This window comes from Salvelinus fontinalis, chromosome 16 (genome assembly GCF_029448725.1).
Source record: "Salvelinus fontinalis isolate EN_2023a chromosome 16, ASM2944872v1, whole genome shotgun sequence".
NCBI classification, from domain to species: Eukaryota; Metazoa; Chordata; class Actinopteri; order Salmoniformes; family Salmonidae; genus Salvelinus; species Salvelinus fontinalis.
Window position 1 is genome coordinate 27649803 of NC_074680.1, and position 18792 is coordinate 27668594.

The following is an 18792-nucleotide window of genomic DNA, read 5'->3' on the forward strand; positions in this document are numbered from 1 at the left end:
ACTAGCAGTGTAAAGCAGCGTGATGTCCCTTACACTAGCAGTGTAAAGCAGCGTGATGTCCTTTACACTAGCAGTGTAAAGCAGCGTGATGTCCTTTACACTAGCAGTGTAAAGCAGCGTGATGTCCTTACACTAGCAGTGTAAAGCAGCGTGATGTCCCTTACACTAGCCGTGTAAAGCAGCGTGATGTCCCTTACACTAGCAGTGTAAAGCAGCGTGATGTCCCTTACACTAGCAGTGTAAAGCAGCGTAATATCCTTTACACTAGCAGTGTAAAGCAGCGTAATATCCTCTACACTAGCAGTGTAAAGCAGCGTAATATCCTTTACACTAGCAGTGTAAAGCAGCGTAATATCCTTTACACTAGCAGTGTAAAGCAGCGTGATGTCCTTTACACTAGCAGTGTAAAGCAGCGTGATGTCCTTTACACTAGCAGTGTAAAGCAGCGTGATGTCCTTTACACTAGCAGTGTAAAGCAGCGTGATATCCTTTACACTAGCAGTGTAAAGCAGCGTGATGTCCTTTACACTAGTAGTGTAAAGCAGCGTGATATCCTTTACACTAGCAGTGTAAAGCAGCGTGATGTCCCTTACACTAGCAGTGTAAAGCAGCGTGATGTCCCTTACACTAGCAGTGTAAAGCAGCGTGATGTCCCTTACACTAGCAGTGTAAAGCAGCGTGATGTCCTTTACACTAGCAGTGTAAAGCAGCGTAATGTCCTTTAAACTAGCAGTGTAAAGCAGCGTGATGTCCTTTACACTAGCAGTGTAAAGCAGCGTGATGTCCCTTACACTAGCAGTGTAAAGCAGCGTAATATCCTTTACACTAGCAGTGTAAAGCAGCGTAATATCCTTTACACTAGCAGTGTAAAGCAGCGTAATATCCTTTACACTAGCAGTGTAAAGCAGCGTGATGTCCCTTACACTAGCAGTGTAAAGCAGCGTGATGTCCTTTACACTAGCAGTGTAAAGCAGCGTGATGTCCTTTACACTAGCAGTGTAAAGCAGCGTGATGTCCTTACACTAGCAGTGTAAAGCAGCGTGATGTCCCTTACACTAGCCGTGTAAAGCAGCGTGATGTCCCTTACACTAGCAGTGTAAAGCAGCGTGATGTCCCTTACACTAGCAGTGTAAAGCAGCGTGATGTCCCTTACACTAGCAGTGTAAAGCAGCGTAATATCCTCTACACTAGCAGTGTAAAGCAGCGTAATATCCTTTACACTAGCAGTGTAAAGCAGCGTAATATCCTTTACACTAGCAGTGTAAAGCAGCGTAATATCCTTTACACTAGCAGTGTAAAGCAGCGTAATATCCTTTACACTAGCAGTGTAAAGCAGTGTGATGTCCCTTACACTAGCAGTGTAAAGCAGCGTGATGTCCTTTACACTAGCAGTGTAAAGCAGCGTGATGTCCTTTACACTAGCAGTGTAAAGCAGCGTGATGTCCTTTACACTAGCAGTGTAAAGCAGCGTGATGTCCCTTAAACTAGCAGTGTAAAGCAGCGTGATGTCCTTTACACTAGCAGTGTAAAGCAGCGTGATGTCCTTTACACTAGCAGTGTAAAGCAGCGTGATGTCCCTTAAACTAGCAGTGTAAAGCAGCGTGATGTCCCTTACACTAGCAGTGTAAAGCAGCGTAATGTCCTTTACACTAGCAGTGTAAAGCAGCGTAATATCCTTTACACTAGCAGTGTAAAGCAGCGTAATATCCTTTACACTAGCAGTGTAAAGCAGCGTGATATCCTTTACACTAGCCGTGTAAAGCAGCGTGATGTCCCTAACACTAGCAGTGTAAAGCAGCGTGATGTCCCTTACACTAGCAGTGTAAAGCAGCGTGATGTCCTTTACACTAGCAGTGTAAAGCAGCGTGATGTCCTTACACTAGCAGTGTAAAGCAGCGTGATGTCCCTTACACTAGCCGTGTAAAGCAGCGTGATGTCCCTTACACTAGCAGTGTAAAGCAGCGTGATGTCCCTTACACTAGCAGTGTAAAGCAGCGTGATGTCCCTTACACTAGCAGTGTAAAGCAGCGTAATATCCTCTACACTAGCAGTGTAAAGCAGCGTAATATCCTTTACACTAGCAGTGTAAAGCAGCGTAATATCCTTTACACTAGCAGTGTAAAGCAGCGTAATATCCTTTACACTAGCAGTGTAAAGCAGCGTAATATCCTTTACACTAGCAGTGTAAAGCAGTGTGATGTCCCTTACACTAGCAGTGTAAAGCAGCGTGATGTCCTTTACACTAGCAGTGTAAAGCAGCGTGATGTCCTTTACACTAGCAGTGTAAAGCAGCGTGATGTCCTTTACACTAGCAGTGTAAAGCAGCGTGATGTCCCTTAAACTAGCAGTGTAAAGCAGCGTGATGTCCTTTACACTAGCAGTGTAAAGCAGCGTGATGTCCTTTACACTAGCAGTGTAAAGCAGCGTGATGTCCCTTAAACTAGCAGTGTAAAGCAGCGTGATGTCCCTTACACTAGCAGTGTAAAGCAGCGTAATGTCCTTTACACTAGCAGTGTAAAGCAGCGTAATATCCTTTACACTAGCAGTGTAAAGCAGCGTAATATCCTTTACACTAGCAGTGTAAAGCAGCGTGATATCCTTTACACTAGCCGTGTAAAGCAGCGTGATGTCCCTAACACTAGCAGTGTAAAGCAGCGTGATGTCCCTTACACTAGCAGTGTAAAGCAGTGTGATATCCTTTACACTAGCAGTGTAAAGCAGCGTGATGTCCCTTACACTAGCAGTGTAAAGCAGCGTGATGTCCCTTACACTAGCATTGTAAAGCAGCGTGATGTCCTTTACACTAGCAGTGTAAAGCAGCGTGATGTCCTTTACACTAGCAGTGTAAAGCAGCGTGATGTCCCTTAAACTAGCAGTGTAAAGCAGCGTGATGTCCTTTACACTAGCAGTGTAAAGCAGCGTGATGTCCTTTACACTAGCAGTGTAAAGCAGCGTGATGTCCCTTAAACTAGCAGTGTAAAGCAGCGTGATGTCCCTTACACTAGCAGTGTAAAGCAGCGTAATGTCCTTTACACTAGCAGTGTAAAGCAGCGTAATATCCTTTACACTAGCAGTGTAAAGCAGCGTAATATCCTTTACACTAGCAGTGTAAAGCAGCGTGATATCCTTTACACTAGCCGTGTAAAGCAGCGTGATGTCCCTAACACTAGCAGTGTAAAGCAGCGTGATGTCCCTTACACTAGCAGTGTAAAGCAGTGTGATATCCTTTACACTAGCAGTGTAAAGCAGCGTAATATCCTTTACACTAGCAGTGTAAAGCAGCGTGATGTCCCTTACACTAGCAGTGTAAAGCAGCGTGATGTCCCTTACACTAGCAGTGTAAAGCAGCGTGATGTCCCTTACACTAGCATTGTAAAGCAGCGTGATGTCCTTTACACTAGCAGTGTAAAGCAGCGTGATATCCTTTACACTAGCAGTGTAAAGCAGCGTGATGTCCTTTACACTAGTAGTGTAAAGCAGCGTGATATCCTTTACACTAGCAGTGTAAAGCAGCGTGATGTCCCTTACACTAGCAGTGTAAAGCAGCGTGATGTCCCTTACACTAGCAGTGTAAAGCAGCGTGATGTCCCTTACACTAGCAGTGTAAAGCAGCGTGATGTCCTTTACACTAGCAGTGTAAAGCAGCGTAATGTCCTTTAAACTAGCAGTGTAAAGCAGTGTGATGTCCTTTACACTAGCAGTGTAAAGCAGCGTGATGTCCCTTACACTAGCAGTGTAAAGCAGCGTAATATCCTTTACACTAGCAGTGTAAAAGAGCGTAATATCCTTTACACTAGCAGTGTAAAGCAGCGTAATATCCTTTACACTAGCAGTGTAAAGCAGCGTGATGTCCCTTACACTAGCAGTGTAAAGCAGCGTGATGTCCTTTACACTAGCAGTGTAAAGCAGCGTGATGTCCTTTACACTAGCAGTGTAAAGCAGCGTGATGTCCTTACACTAGCAGTGTAAAGCAGCGTGATGTCCCTTACACTAGCAGTGTAAAGCAGCGTGATGTCCCTTACACTAGCAGTGTAAAGCAGCGTGATGTCCCTTACACTAGCAGTGTAAAGCAGCGTGATGTCCTTTACACTAGCAGTGTAAAGCAGCGTGATGTCCCTTACACTAGCAGTGTAAAGCAGCGTGATGTCCTTTACACTAGCAGTGTAAAGCAGCGTGATGTCCCTTACACTAGCAGTGTAAAGCAGCGTAATATCCTTTACACTAGCAGTGTAAATCAGCGTAATATCCTTTACACTAGCAGTGTAAAGCAGCGTAATATCCTTTACACTAGCAGTGTAAAGCAGCGTGATGTCCCTTACACTAGCAGTGTAAAGCAGCGTAATATCCTTTTACACTAGCACCTTACCTAGTACCTTAGTAGCCGTACGCCTCCCCTGCCAGGTTGCCATCTAGTGTACATCATAAGTAATTAATTGCTGTTCTGGCTGTGAATACCTGTCCTGCTAGCTGTACCCTGTTGTCTGAGGACTCGCTTAGTTTCATTTTGGACCCAAACAGAATTCCTTCTGTTTTGCCGAGGTGCGGAGATAGCTTGTTGATGTTAGTGAGCTCTGCACTCAGTATACTCTCCAGAGTGGTTTGGTTTATGTGAAAAACCAGGAGTGCAGAGTCATCTGCATAAAGAAACGGGTGACATTGAGCAAGCATCCTTGATATCTTTAATGTACAGCAGGAATAACAGAAACCCTAGCACACTTGCCTGTGGCACGCCACAGCTTATTTTACAGTGAGCTAATGAACATAAGCACAGTATCAGTCTGGCTTCATCTTGGGGTGGTAGAGAAGTATTTTTATCTTTGTATTATTTGTCCTTGTTGGATTTCCACGGGTCTTGACTTATTGATGGTCTGGAGGAGAGTGTAGTAAATGTAATCCATGTGTTTGTTGCAGAGGCCCTGTGCAAACACAAGACAAACAATTACAGCACTGATTAATAGGCCATATTAACGGCAGCAGCAAACTCGGCACACGCTGAGCCGACACTCTATCCAGTTTTACGGAGGAAAAAAATATTCTATAGGACTAATGCCCATACAGTCATGACTATTATAGTGCTACCATTGTATGATACTTTTATCACACGATAACAGATTGCAAAGATAAGTAAATACAGCGAGTGACTGAGAACACCAATGCTGATACACTTGGTGTTTTCAATTTCATATTCAGCCCTAGAAATAAAATAGGTGTAGTTAACACTGAGCAGAAAATAAAGATCTACAAACAACAGATGCAACTTTTCAAGAGCATCTCTTCCGGTTTTCTGCAAAGTGAGTTTGACTAAAAGGGAAAGGAAAGGGGGATACCTAGTCAGTTGTACAACTGAATGCCTTCAACTGAAATGTGTCTTCCGCATTTAACCCAACCCCTCTGAATCAGCCATGTTTTCACCATATCACTACCCATCTGTTCACACTCATTCAAGAGGCAAGACAATCTCTCCGTAGCAAAGACATCTAAAGCTCACACAGCAGATCCTGACTAAATGTGGTAGGTAACAGTTAGCTTCAACAACACTGTGTTATTCTACAGGTCTAGTATAGAGTATGATTATTATACCAGTGATACACAGACCCATGGATTTAATTTACAATATGAATTATTTTAAAACAAGCACACTATATCACGCAGGAAGGAGAGTGTACATCTCAGCATTTATCCCATTAGACTGAGAAGAGGACAGTGAAAAGGCCTGCCAGCCATAATCCCAGGGGAGCACTTTGAATGTGTTTTGATGATCTCATAGGTCAGTGTTACATGTTACATTACACAAAGGGTTAGCCACTTTGCCTTAAGGGAATAGCAGATAAAACAAGGTTTCCATTGAAGCCCTGTGTAACACACCTTGACCAGGACACGTGTACAGATGTAGGATCTTAATTTGAGCCGGTTTGCTAACGCAGGAAAATAATTCTGCAGCAACAGGAAATGTAAATTATTATGTGGATTATAATTTATTTAATTCATTTTTCTCAAGGGAAAATCAAGTCTGAAATGTCAATGTTGAAATTACAAACTTTAGAAGACTTTTTAAATTTCAAATACACTACAAGTTTTACATTTCCTTCATTGCACAAAAGTTCACTTGCAACAGGGTGATCAAATTAAGATCCCACATCTGTATATCCATCAAACCTGCTGAGCTAATTACAATACAGCTTGTGATGATCCCTGTTCTTCTGCTCATCTCTCTCACCCTCTCTCTCTCTCTCTCTCTCTCTCCCTCGCCCCCCTATCTCTCCCTCCCTCTCGCTTTCCTCACAAAGTCACAGAGGGAGGGCTAGCTCCATCTACAGCTACATTAAATGTGCTCTCCACATTTCCTTTAACTTTGGGTTCTAGTTTTTTGGGGGTTTTACTTAACATAAATTGTAGTAGGCCTACTAATATCAATCATCTGGCATTTCTACACCAACTACTGATCAATACATAACCATAATTCAAACAAATGATTATTGCTTGAAAATCTCAGAATCTCCAATTCATATGTATATAAAGTGCACTGCACAAACTACCAGAAAAAAAGTTGTTCCAAGCACAGTAACATGTTTCTGGGTCTATCAACATCCTGAATGAATGATATTTACAAGTACATTTCCATTTTGTTGTTAGTCTTATACTATACCTGTGTTATTGTATTTGTATTATGCCCAGCATAACATATTTAAGATAATATAAGAACTCTCTTGAATACATAACTTATTGAGCATATACAACTAACTAAAGGGTTTAGTAGGTTCTCCTAAATTAAGCATCCTTGGTTGAATGAAGGAGATTGCTGAAGAAAAGTTGTTGTATTCGTTCTGTTTCATTTTATGTTTATTAAATGTATTTCTTAGAAGTAGAAAGCTTATATTATGCTATTTCATTTTTATATAGAAAAGGTATTTCATGCAGTTAATTCACAGATATAAATCCTTCAATGTAGTAGGCTATCGACATCTTCTCTTGATCCAGACATTGTCCTTTTTTATATGAACCAGATTGTATTGTTTTGGCGCAGAATAAATTCCCCTTACATTCCACTGAATCAGTCATGCGGGATTTTCAAACGAGGATGAAAGTGATGCTCGACATGACAAAACAATGAAGTGCAGATAGCTAAATGTAGGCTACTTGTGTGTGTGGCCTATGTATGTATGTATTTCTTTGTCTGTTTGTTCTATTCTTGTCTAAAAAAGAAATGTGTGTAGGAGTGTGCATCAGAGAGGGAGAAAGAGAGCAGGAAAGAGAGAGAGATGGAGCGAGAGAGTGCATGCACATCTGAAAATGTATAATAGTTTTTCATGAAAAGGAAGTTGCATGTGTAAATTTAACACGGTATAAATGTATATATTTTAAAGTTGCATCATGATGGTGATGATTGGCATAGATGCACATGCATGTGAGAAGGCAAAGGGGTTTCAATAATTGGTTAAACAAGATTGAGGTTACAATGTTAAGTGGTAGGCCTAAATCATAGCGCGAAAAGATGAAACGAGGAAGAAGAATTGGTATAGGTAGAGTTTGATTCATACATCCAAATTGTGTTAAATGTGGGATTTGAATCCCGCAACTCTTAACCCAGAGGGTTCACTTACCAGAGGCACAGATAAAAGACATCGTCGTCGCCAATTAGCCGTGAGTCAGTGGGAGCGCTGATTGCCAGAGGCGTTAACTCGTTTTCGGTTTAACGTCGTCCTCCTTTTAAGATAGAAAGTCCCTGAGGAGGGCTGGTGTTTAGAATTTTATAAATAATGTAGCAATTTAAACGGCGAGGGGCAAGCGAGATCCAAACGATAACGATATTACGCACAATGATTTCCCACACAGCACTGTAAAGTATTAGGCTATTAAACACACGCAGGTAAACGATCTGTGCGTTATTTGATAGCTATGGCTAGAGATAGCTCGTGCTACCTATATGATCAGGCTATTATTTTAGTATATGTGAGCTAATAATTCTCTATGTAGCTTAATAAACGAAATGGCATACAGTAAATTAGGCCTCAAAATCTGTATAGATTTCAATATAGCCTATTCAAAAAAAGCTGGTAAATGTAGTTTGTTTTAGCAATACATGTTGTCATGATCTCTGTGTGATATGGCTTAATGCAACTTGCTTCAGAAAGATCCGTTGAGTTTAAGGAGAAGCAGGTACAAAAGAGAGTCGGACCACTTTGAAAGCATACTTTCGTAAATGGGTAGACGGATAAACAAATATTGTATTTTTTTTATTTTAAGTTACCATACCCAAAAGCACCCCGGGCCAGTCACAAATCAGTAATGTTAACACATGAAATGTTCTAACTGGCTTCAAAAACATAGTGAAAAAAAAAATACATGAAAATACAGATACAGTACGCCTATAAACAGTAGATAGATACCTCACACCTTGTCATGCGCCATCCCTCATGGACAGAGTGGCTGTAGACTGAAGAAATCCCGGTCATAAATTAGATCACACGTTGAAAACTATGCTCCAGTTGAGATGCAGATATGATGAGTCCGGAACTGAAGTTTGGTAGAAAACAAATCTAGAGGGGCGTGATCCACTACGATTTCCGTTCATCAAAGTCTGTCAAAAGAAATTACATTGATTTTTGCATTAGTCAATATGTTTTAGATTTTCAAAGCGTAAACATAGATCTAATGATTAAATAATGCACTTTTGACATAGCCTAGGCTATCTAAAAAGACTGCCAGAGAGGCAACTGACGATTCATAAAACTCACGGGTCTGTCTCTGTTGATAAATCTAAATCAATATTCAAATCTGTTTGAAGTGAGCGGTTATGCCAGTGTGAGTGTGTGTTTGTTGTCTGTGTGTGTTTGTTGTCTCTCTGTGTGTGTGTGTGTGTGTGTGTGTGTGTGTGTGTGTGTGTGTGTGTGTGTGTGTGTGTGTGTGTGTGTGTGTGTGTGTGTGTGTGTGTGTGTGTGTGTGTGTGTGTGTGTGTGTGTGTGTGTGTGTGTGTGTGTGTGTGTGTGTGTGTGTGTGTGTGCGTGCGTGCGTGCGTGCGTGCGTGCGTGTGTGTGTGTGTGTGTGTGTGTTCCTCAAGCTTTTAAGATGATACATTTACCAAGCCGTGACAAAACCCTCGGCATATTGTTTTTGTGTCATACAGGTTTAACATTCAGGTGACGTAGGCTATTAGTTGTGGCTTGAGTCAATATAAATGGCGGAAATCAGTTACAATGTCTGTTCTATTAACTATTCAACTAAAGCCCCTATTCAACTACAATAATAATAATATACATGATTTTGTAATAATATACAGGGATTCCATAACGCAATTCAACCTATTATTATTTACACGTATCACAAATTGTTGTGAAACGATCATTCAAAATGTAAGCAATAGGAAATACATTTTGGGGGAAAATGACGTTTTCATTATTCACATTAATTTAAAAGAACTATACCTTTGAGAGAGAAAAACAGTCTGCGTTGATTTTCTCCTGAAGTGCATGTGGTCCACTGAGTTCTCCAGTCAATTCAAGGTTGCTGTAAAAATGCATCCACTAATTTAAGTCGGATGTCACCCAACTCCTGCAGGGATGGTCTTCTCTCTGTTGATATGTTCCAACAACGACATCATGTGTTAACATGGCTGGATATTTAAATCTATTAATTAATTTAAAAAATAAGCCACCAGGAATTATTATTACATCTGGCAATAATATATGAGGCCCAAATTTTTGGTTAGTCTGCCTCGTATATTCCCTATCTTGGCTGAATGTTGCGATATCAACTTGATCGAAGCGGGCGCTCTGTGGATGGGAGCACAGTTATAAGGAAATAAGACTCCCTAAATCCCCCCTTGCTACGCAATGGAATGTGAGAGGACAGTGTTTTAGCCTCCACTTGGAGCGCTTGTTTTTCTCTAGGACGGTTTTTGTCATGGCCCCAGAATTGTCATGGATTCGTGGGGAGTGCTCCATGTTGTTATTAGTTCTTGTTATTAGTCATTATTCGGGAGATGAACAGGCTGTGGATATTGCTTTTAACTTGCCCACTGATCTGGAACCATTTATGAATCGTGAGGGTAGTTTCCTTTTTACCATGATTGGGAACATTTTATATAAAAATTGTTATATGTGCTAAACAGACGTAAATAATGTATATTCACGAGATGGTTAAATGTCCTCTGTCCACTAACCACTCAAATGAGTCGTGATGCAGGGAAACAACTGTTCCTATTCCTTTGCTAAGATTCCCAGCCCTGTGAGTTTGAGGTTTTATTACTAATTTACTGTCAGCTCCGGGATGAGAATGTTGTCAGTCGCCCCCTCGCTGCCATTGGCTGAGGAGTTTGCGTCAAAAAGTAGCTGGCGACATTTGCTTCTCAGCAAATTTCCCCGCGAGAGAGACAGACCCCCATCTCCGAGTGCTCCAGACGTTCTCATTGGCCAGACCTCTCTACAAATCCAACTCAGCAACTTCACTCAGAACAGACTAACAAATCATAACCGTATGTATTTTACCAACATAAACGCGTTTGCACTCTACCATACATTGGTGCAAGTGTTAAAGATGAAAGTTTTGTCGGTCTTTTTATTCTAATATATCCAAAGCGACAGTAACTTTTGATTGGTTATTTTATAGGATTTCGAAATTATAGAGAGAGATACTTTATTCAAGGAAAGGATTGGACAAAGAACTATCTTCTCCGGCCACAATCCTGAGTAAGTTGCTATGTATTATTATTATGATTATTATTATTAGTAGTAGTAGTACAGGTTATCATTATTATAGGTAAAGTGTCGTAATTGTACGACAAAATGATGAATAGGCTACCTATTAGCCTATATGCTATACATGCAACATCCCACAGGAAACATCCCGCAGAAAAAAAGAATAGCCTATAACAATAATAAATAAAAGTGTGTAATAGGCCGTATTAGGTTACTGTGTTTGTATAGCATATTTACGGTCATATTTATCCAGGAGAAAGAGCGAAACGTCCTGACACATGGTAATCGACTAACTAAACTCATTAGACCACTGAACACTCCGGTGTGTATTGTGTATGGATCTTCAATGTGAAGCCTACTGTGGGATACTGGAAAACAGTTTTAAGACATACTTTCTGTTCTACGTGACAATGAATTTGGTAGTTTTTAAACTCAGTGCTAGTTTGTAGCTACATTTAAATCCAAGTTAGGCCAATAATTTGAGCAGTAATGGTCTTCAACATGAATATTATCTTTTAAAAAATGGAATAGCTAATGTTTGTTCGACACTTCAGATGACTTTGTTCAATCTGCATTCCAGTTAATTCTCTCAATTTGTGTGAAAATGCATGCAGACAAAGGGCGATAATTGAGAAGGCGTGTAGTGAAGCCTCTCTCTGCCTGTACAACATCTCCCTCCCCGCGCAGTCCTCCATGGAACAACTAGGCGGGACAGGGCACGCGGGAGGATCGTGGCAATTCTCTCAAATATAGCCTGCATTGCAGAAATGTTGACCTTTTTTTATACAGAGCTGTTTTCGTTGGTTTATGCTAAATTAGTCGTGGTGTCATAGCTGTCGCTTTCCTCATCCTCAGATGAGGTGAGGAGAGAAGGATCTTCTGACCAAAATGCGGAGTCTGGGAAATATGCCATCTTTATTTTATAACGAACACCGATGACAACGAAAACAAACACTTTCAAAACTTACAAAATAACAAACGACGTAGAACGGAACCTGAACATAAACTCACATAACAAACGTAAACTCACGGACAGGAACGTTACATCGAAACACACGAACAGCCAAACAGTCCCGTAAGTGAAACACATCGACAACGACGAAGACATCACAGGAGACAATCACCCACAAACACACAGTGATAATGCCCTACCTAAATATGACTCTTGATTAGAGGAAAATGCAAACCACCTGCCTCTAATCAAGAGCCATACCAGGCAAACCGAAACCAACATAGAAACAGGTAACATAGACTGCCCACCCAAAACACATGCCCTGACCAAAAACACATAAAAACTAACATAAATAGGTCAGGACTGTTACACGTGGCAAACAGCTTCAAAACAAATTGCACACATTTGCTTAAAAAATGGTTTTGTTTGATGCAGGGAGGGAGTGTGTTAATCCATTAAAAAAAGTCAGAAATCATAAAGTCCAATTCCCATTCTAAAAGTGAATATTTTCTAACACTTTAATATCAATTGAGTAGACTAAAACAACACTATCTGCTAATTTAATAGTCAATATATTCTTTAAAAAATATAGCCTAGAGGCTAGGCTAATATTTAGCATATATACGCCTGTAAGTTGATTTGTTTCCATTATCCATATGTCTTACTACAACGAAAAACGTCTTATGAATTGTTATATCATGATTCTGCATGCCATATGGATATTAAATAAAATAGAGGAACCTGTGTATTTTTGTTAACACTTATTTTCGTCAGTTTGCAGAATTATTATGACCGAATGCTGTGCAAGGTTGAGGATAGCGTCCTGTAATTAGGGTGCGCGTGCCACCCGGATTATCTAATTAATTAATCAACAAAAAAATGTATCAGAATTAATTATTGGACAGGGTCATTATTATTGAGCGGGTGTGCAACTGCTATACGATGTCTGTTTTAAGAGTGACAGATTGAGTGGAGGTAAAAAAAAAAAAAAACGTTGGATGGATATTCAAAAATGCAACTCAGATGGAATAATCAAGAGACACAGAGGGGGTAAGGGTGTGGGTCACCATACATTGAATTTAAGCCAGTTGTCCAGGTAGAAATATTCCAATATCATCGAATTATTCAATCTTTATGAAGATACTCTGACTTAACTGACTTGCCTAGTTAAATAAAGTTAAAATAAAATAAATACAAATACTCCTGGAAATATATTAACCTCATTTAAACACTGAAATATATTTGTAATTGTAATTGTAAAAATGTATTTGTAAATACATTGACGTGGAAAGTGACAAACTATCGAGTACATTAAAGTTAGTCCCATTATGCTCTCATTTGTAAATTCAAAAACGGAATATTTTCCTGTGTAATATTATTTTGAGATTTCATTGATTCATCACCAATGTCAAAACATGAATAAAGCATGCATTTAGCAATACATTGCATTATTTATGCCTATTAAAAGGAACTATGCCTATAATCCAGGCCCTGCATGAATCATCTTTGTCTAAATAGTTTACTTTATAACAGTTTGACTGGCAGGGCTGATGTGTACTCCAGCCCAGTACTAAGGTTTTTTTAATGGGTTTTAGTACCTTTAAATTAGTCAAGAGGCGTTTTGACAGTGGGAGATAGGGGAGTTAGCCAATAACTTAGAATGGGGTTGCCTGTTTGGTTGTTTTGTTGCCTGTTTGGTTGTTTGGTTAACTCAAGTCCCCTAAGCATATGGCCTCGTTATCAAAACATTTCGATTGCCTTCTGAACGTTCTTCAACCTTGGAAATCTAATTACAGAGAGCAATTAATTAGGATGGAAATGGTGAAGAACCTATAGTTCCCTTCAAGTTTTAAGTTGTTAGCTGAAGTAGACTTCTGTTTTCACACTCTAGTGACACCCTATTCACATTTACAGTGATTACTGGTGCGGACAAAACCAAGAGGCAGAGTGAAAAGCTTAGGTTAGTGAAATACCTAAATGTACAAAATGGTCCCGATAAATTGACTGCATTGTTAGCTACTTTTCGCCAAGGGGGGTTTGTTATCTGTCGGGTCTACGGTGTCTTTGTCTCGGCCCCCATCAATTCCCTTATTATTTGACACAATTAGTTGGGTTCTATGTAAATTGTGGTCCTAGCTGATTCCCAGTGTGTGTGCAATTGAGCGACTGTGTTTTGTTCTTTGAGAGGACTTTTTGAAATTATAGGATGTTGCTTTTTTGGCCGGGGGGTTAGGGGGGGCAACGTTTGTCAAGATGAGCCAAGCTCAAGAGGACAGCTGGGGGTCTGGGACTGTTTTAAGAACACACTGCGGCTGGATAATATTGTTTCCCAAGAAATCACAACGCTGCGTCCATCAAATGCTATTTAACTGGCTGCAACTTGCTTTACTAAATGTCTTATCTTATTGTGATTTCTGGAACAGGTATCCAGCGGCAAAATCGAGACAGTGAGAAAAAGAACAGATAAACAACCAAGGACATCTACGGGCCTTACCCAATTTTCAACATTTTCTCCAACTTTACCCCCCAGTCCAACATTAGCATGATGTCGTATCTGAAGCAACCACCGTACACAGTCAATGGACTGAGCTTAACGACCTCTGGAATGGACCTTCTGCATCCATCCGTAGGCTATCCAGGTGGGTTTCAGCACTTTTTACGCGTGCGCATGGATGCTTTAATAATTTATGTCAACTCTTCATTGGATTAAATAGTCCAATTAGGATCAAATCACGTAGGCCTATAGCCTGCTAAAGCTTTAATGCATCTAATTACAAAAACATGCCAATGGATTCTTGCTACTAATGCGTCATTATATTGCTGCAATGGGGGAAGACGTCAACTAACTGTTGCATTCTGTAGTACTGACTTTAAAAATCTTCTTTCATTAAATGTTTGTAACGTGTCATTATTGGTCCTGAACTCGTCTTAGCTCTGGATAGCAAATACATGTGAAACAACGTTTTTATAAGTTATACTTAATATGGAAAATAATTCAGTCACAGTTGTCTCAATAACCCTGCTTTATATTCTGATAAACGGTTAATTCTACCCACATGAAATTAAGTTATGCATCTGTTTATTTTCAACAGCGACACCCCGCAAGCAGAGACGAGAAAGGACGACTTTCACACGAGCCCAACTTGACATTTTGGAGGCGCTGTTCGGCAAAACTCGCTATCCTGATATATTCATGCGCGAGGAAGTAGCACTAAAAATCAACCTACCAGAGTCTCGTGTACAGGTGAATGTTGACCAACGCAAAACATTCTCTATCTATATATCCCTGTGAATAATAAATATCCACTGTTTCTGGCAACTCAAACGAGGAGACAAATGGTCATAACAAATATTGGCTTAGCATTCATAAAGAGAACCTTTGAAAAGGTTAATGGATTAATCAGTCTACTTTAAAAAAAAACATGTTAAGTGTTAACCAGTGCTTTTCAGCATCAGTATAATAATGCATATCCAAAGCCTATGATCAACACAACACATATTTTCAGCATTATTTGATTCACACGTGCATAAAGAAATGTTTGGTTTATACGTCAAATGCCTATTTTCGTCACATTTTGGAAACTGTATATAATAGATGGCTTGCTTTAACCTGTTTGGGTGATTAACTGTGTTTGCTATTTTGTCTATTTTTAGGTTTGGTTTAAGAATCGAAGGGCAAAGTGTCGCCAGCAGCAACAGCAGCAGCAGAACGGGGGCCAGAACAAGGTGCGACCAGCCAAAAAGAAGAGTTCTCCAGCCAGGGAAGCGAGCTCTGAGAGCGGGGCGAGTGGCCAGTTCACACCGCCCTCAAGTACTTCAGTCCCGACCATCTCAACCAGTACCGCGCCGGTATCTATCTGGAGTCCAGCCTCTATCTCTCCGATGGCTGACCCTCTCTCTACCTCCTCTTCCTGCATGCAAAGATCATACCCAATGACCTACACACAGGCCTCGGGATACAGCCAAGGCTATGGCGGATCAACGTCATATTTCGGCGGAATGGACTGTGGTTCTTACCTTACTCCCATGCATCACCAGCTGTCTGGCCCCGGGACGACACTCAGTCCTATGAGCACCAACGCTGTCACAAGCCATCTGAGCCAGTCCCCGGCGTCCCTCTCCACTCAGAGCTACGGAGCCTCGGGGCTAGGCTTCAACTCCACGGCGGACTGCTTGGATTATAAGGACCAAGCGGCATCCTGGAAACTGAACTTCAATGCAGATTGCTTGGATTATAAAGATCAGACTTCATCTTGGAAATTCCAAGTCCTGTGAAAAAAACAATGTGTAAACTATTCAAACAAAGACAGTGATAATTCAAACATATATCTCTGACATCCTTCAATAAGATATATGCTTAAAATACTGAATATTCGTGTCGTCGGTAAGGAACTGCGAGAGAGGGGGCTATCGGTGGCGCCTCGCGTTGTTGCCATGATGTTTGGCCCCAGCCTGTAGAGGAGAATTTAGAATTTATTTTAGCGTTGGCTAAGAGACTTTATTTTCATTAACCTCACAGGTTGTAGCCCTCTCACATGTATGTCTGTCAATGTGTGCCTCTATTCTTACAACACCTGTTGGTTAATTTAAGGAAAACTCGGAGTGGACCCTTAGTAATTTATGGTACATCACAGCCACGGAACAAATCCTTATCCCAGAACAACATTGCTAGAGGAGCGGATGTTTTGGTGAAGAGCTTTGGATGGACAGGTTTAAGCCTTATAACTTGCCGACCTATTGGCAGAGAGACTGATCAGGATGGTGTGTGGACTGCGCGCACCCGAGGCGACATGGATGCACTACTTTATTTAAGAAAAAGTGTTTATAAGGAATCAATATGTAGTTTCTAAGAGACAATCAGTGTGTGTCTTATATAAATGGTACATATGTGTTTAAAAAAAATCTGTGCTAGCCTTCGAAACTGTGATCTGTTGTATTGTATGCAATTTGTGAGCTCCCTCGCATCAGCGATGACTCTCTGCTGTGATTTTAATAGCTTTGTAACTTTTTGAACAACAAAAAAAGTATGGATAATGATAAAATAATTATTATTGCAAGAGACAACCTGACTGTCCAAACCCATGGTTGAACATCTGAGGTGATACTGGAAAAGAAACTTGATTGCTGAGAGCTCTCTAGATTTGCGCGTTGTTCTCCGTTGATCACACGCTGATTGTGGATACCTAACATGGCTCCAAAGATGGTGTGACCCCACGGCTGAGCAGACATGAATAAAGGTCCTGTGATCTGACCCCCCTCCCCCCATTTATCAATTAACTTAATATGAATTCACTATTGATTGTGTGTGAGTGTGTGTGTGTGTTGATTATCATATTTATGTATTTTACAAGGTCACATTTGGACCGATATGGATTAAACGTTGTGTAAGTAGGTTTTATATGTACTGTATGTCCCCTCACCTTGAATCAGGGGCGGAATGGGACCAAAAATCTGCCCTGGCATTTCTAACAGGAGAACTCCAAACAGCCCATTTTTTTTGCCCCCATTATTAGCCAGATAATGATACAAAATGATCCTCATAGAAGGAGTCGTAATTCTATTTATTGGAATAATAGAGAGAGAACACCTGTCTCATGTGGTTTAAGGATATGTGTATGGCAAAACTTACAGCTCTTCAGCCATTCAAGCAAAAAGTCTAACAAAATCTTGGTAGGCAAGATAAATGGCAGTAGCCTAGGCCAATGCAATGTTATTTCCTCAGAATAAGATATTTTCTAAATAAATTAATGAACGAATGTCAGTCATATAAAAGACTCACTTAAGAACAGCAATAACAACCTCGATCATATTAATATTCAAATGACATTGAAAAAACCCTGTTGACTAGTTGTGATTACCTTTTGAGAGCAAGAGGGCGGGCTGTTTTATCATTTCCAGAGAGATTTTTCCCCTACTTCAGGTTTTAAGAGGTGTGTTAATTAGGTCTGTAATTACCATTTTAGTAAGCAATCATTAGCCACACTTGGCCGTTCAATATCCTCCAATCCGCCTCAAACGGTAAACAGGCAGCCTGCTGTCTACAATGACCATTGCTATAATAAAGAAAACGTACTGTGTAAACCTAGCTGTGTTTCAATCGTAATAAATAATGGATAAATAATACCAGAGTTGGCCTATTTCAAGCATAAAATGGCTGTTGCTTTTTTCTTTGTCAAGCCCAGTGATACAAAACGTGGATTTGACTTATTCACGTTGAATCCAAAATAAATAGGATACGATGACAGTGAACAGCTCTGCGTCGTGTAATTGCGCTATTACAAAATAAGAGCTTATAATTTCAGAATCAGCCAGGGTAGGCTATAGCACATTTTAATTAGCCTGCTTCTTTGTTCGTTTCCGGTCCCTCGTTTTAGATAGTCTCGGCGACAGGAATGTGCTTCTTGGGAAAATTGTGTTAATCCTGGCCTCAAAGAGAAGCTAATCCCAATATTTTACTAGCGGGTTTCTTTAGGCACAGGGCAACCGCGGTTTAATTCAAGCACCACTGCATGCTTCTACCCAACTCTGCATTCCATAGGCTGGCCTACTGCACCAGTTCATTTTAAGCAGCCTCTCTACAAACAAACTTTGATTGAGTTTTTGTTCAACACATGGATTGACTCGATCTCAAAAAAAATAATGAGGTTATAGCTATTCAAATTCATGCAACTTGGTAATACTATGGACATATTTTTAAGAACCTTTAATTGCATATTGCTAAACTGAAGCTGCCCATATTCTGCAAACTGGAATTGTTCAAATCAATTAAAAGGGAACAAAAGACGTCTAATTAGTTAAGTTAATCAAAGATATTGAAGCACAACTCTCTGCAAAGTTCCACTATGACTATGACGTGTAATTGCACAAAGTTTCAAGCTTGCATTCATAGTTGTTTTTGGACCAAATCCGATTTTGTTAAGGGGTGCAATGTTTATGAGAACAATTGGCACCCCGGAGTCATCTGGAGCTCAATGGAGAACTTCTACAAAGCTAAATCTGGAGAAGGCAAAGAAAGGCGGAGGGGGAAGGGTTTTAACGTCGGCTCTGGGTTCTTTCGGAAAGTCTGACTCTAGGCATGCAACGTTATTGTGAGTTGACTGAGAGGCAAAGTCAGGAAAGCAATCGAATCTTTAATGCCTCTGCGGT

General features: G+C 40.4%; 1 protein-coding gene and 1 long non-coding RNA gene across 3 annotated transcripts; one reads left to right on the forward strand and one right to left on the reverse strand.

Moving 5' to 3' along the window:
* Window positions 1-4662: 4662 nt before the first annotated feature.
* Window positions 4663-9858, reverse strand: LOC129812926 (uncharacterized). Its single transcript, XR_008753090.1, has 3 exons — window positions 9423-9858; window positions 8388-8578; window positions 4663-4916 (listed from the first exon to the last, which is right to left on the reverse strand). It is a non-coding gene; the product is annotated as an uncharacterized LOC129812926 (long non-coding RNA).
* A 439-nt stretch (window positions 9859-10297) lies between these two features.
* Window positions 10298-17767, forward strand: LOC129812925 (homeobox protein OTX2-like). Of its 2 annotated transcripts, XM_055864914.1 has the most exons (5): window positions 10298-10471; window positions 10606-10685; window positions 14070-14285; window positions 14739-14890; window positions 15301-17767. In XM_055864914.1, the coding sequence occupies exons 3-5, from the start codon at window positions 14189-14191 to the stop codon at window positions 15919-15921; spliced, it is 870 nt and encodes a 289-aa protein (XP_055720889.1). In that variant the 5' UTR covers window positions 10298-10471; window positions 10606-10685; window positions 14070-14188; the 3' UTR covers window positions 15922-17767. The 2 variants fall into 2 exon arrangements, with proteins under 2 accessions (XP_055720889.1, XP_055720888.1); XM_055864913.1 differs by having other exon boundaries at window positions 10298-10685.
* The last annotated feature ends 1025 nt before the right edge of the window (window positions 17768-18792 follow it).

Bases quoted from the DNA above. Each gene is read 5' to 3' on its own strand.
- LOC129812925 (XM_055864913.1), top strand. From the start codon at position 14,189: ATGATGTCGTATCTGAAGCAACCACCGTACACAGTCAATGGACTGAGC. The intron at 14,286-14,738 runs GTGGGTTTCAGC...TATTTTCAACAG, and splicing joins TCCATCCGTAGGCTATCCAG to CGACACCCCGCAAGCAGAGA. The intron at 14,891-15,300 runs GTGAATGTTGAC...GTCTATTTTTAG, and splicing joins TACCAGAGTCTCGTGTACAG to GTTTGGTTTAAGAATCGAAG.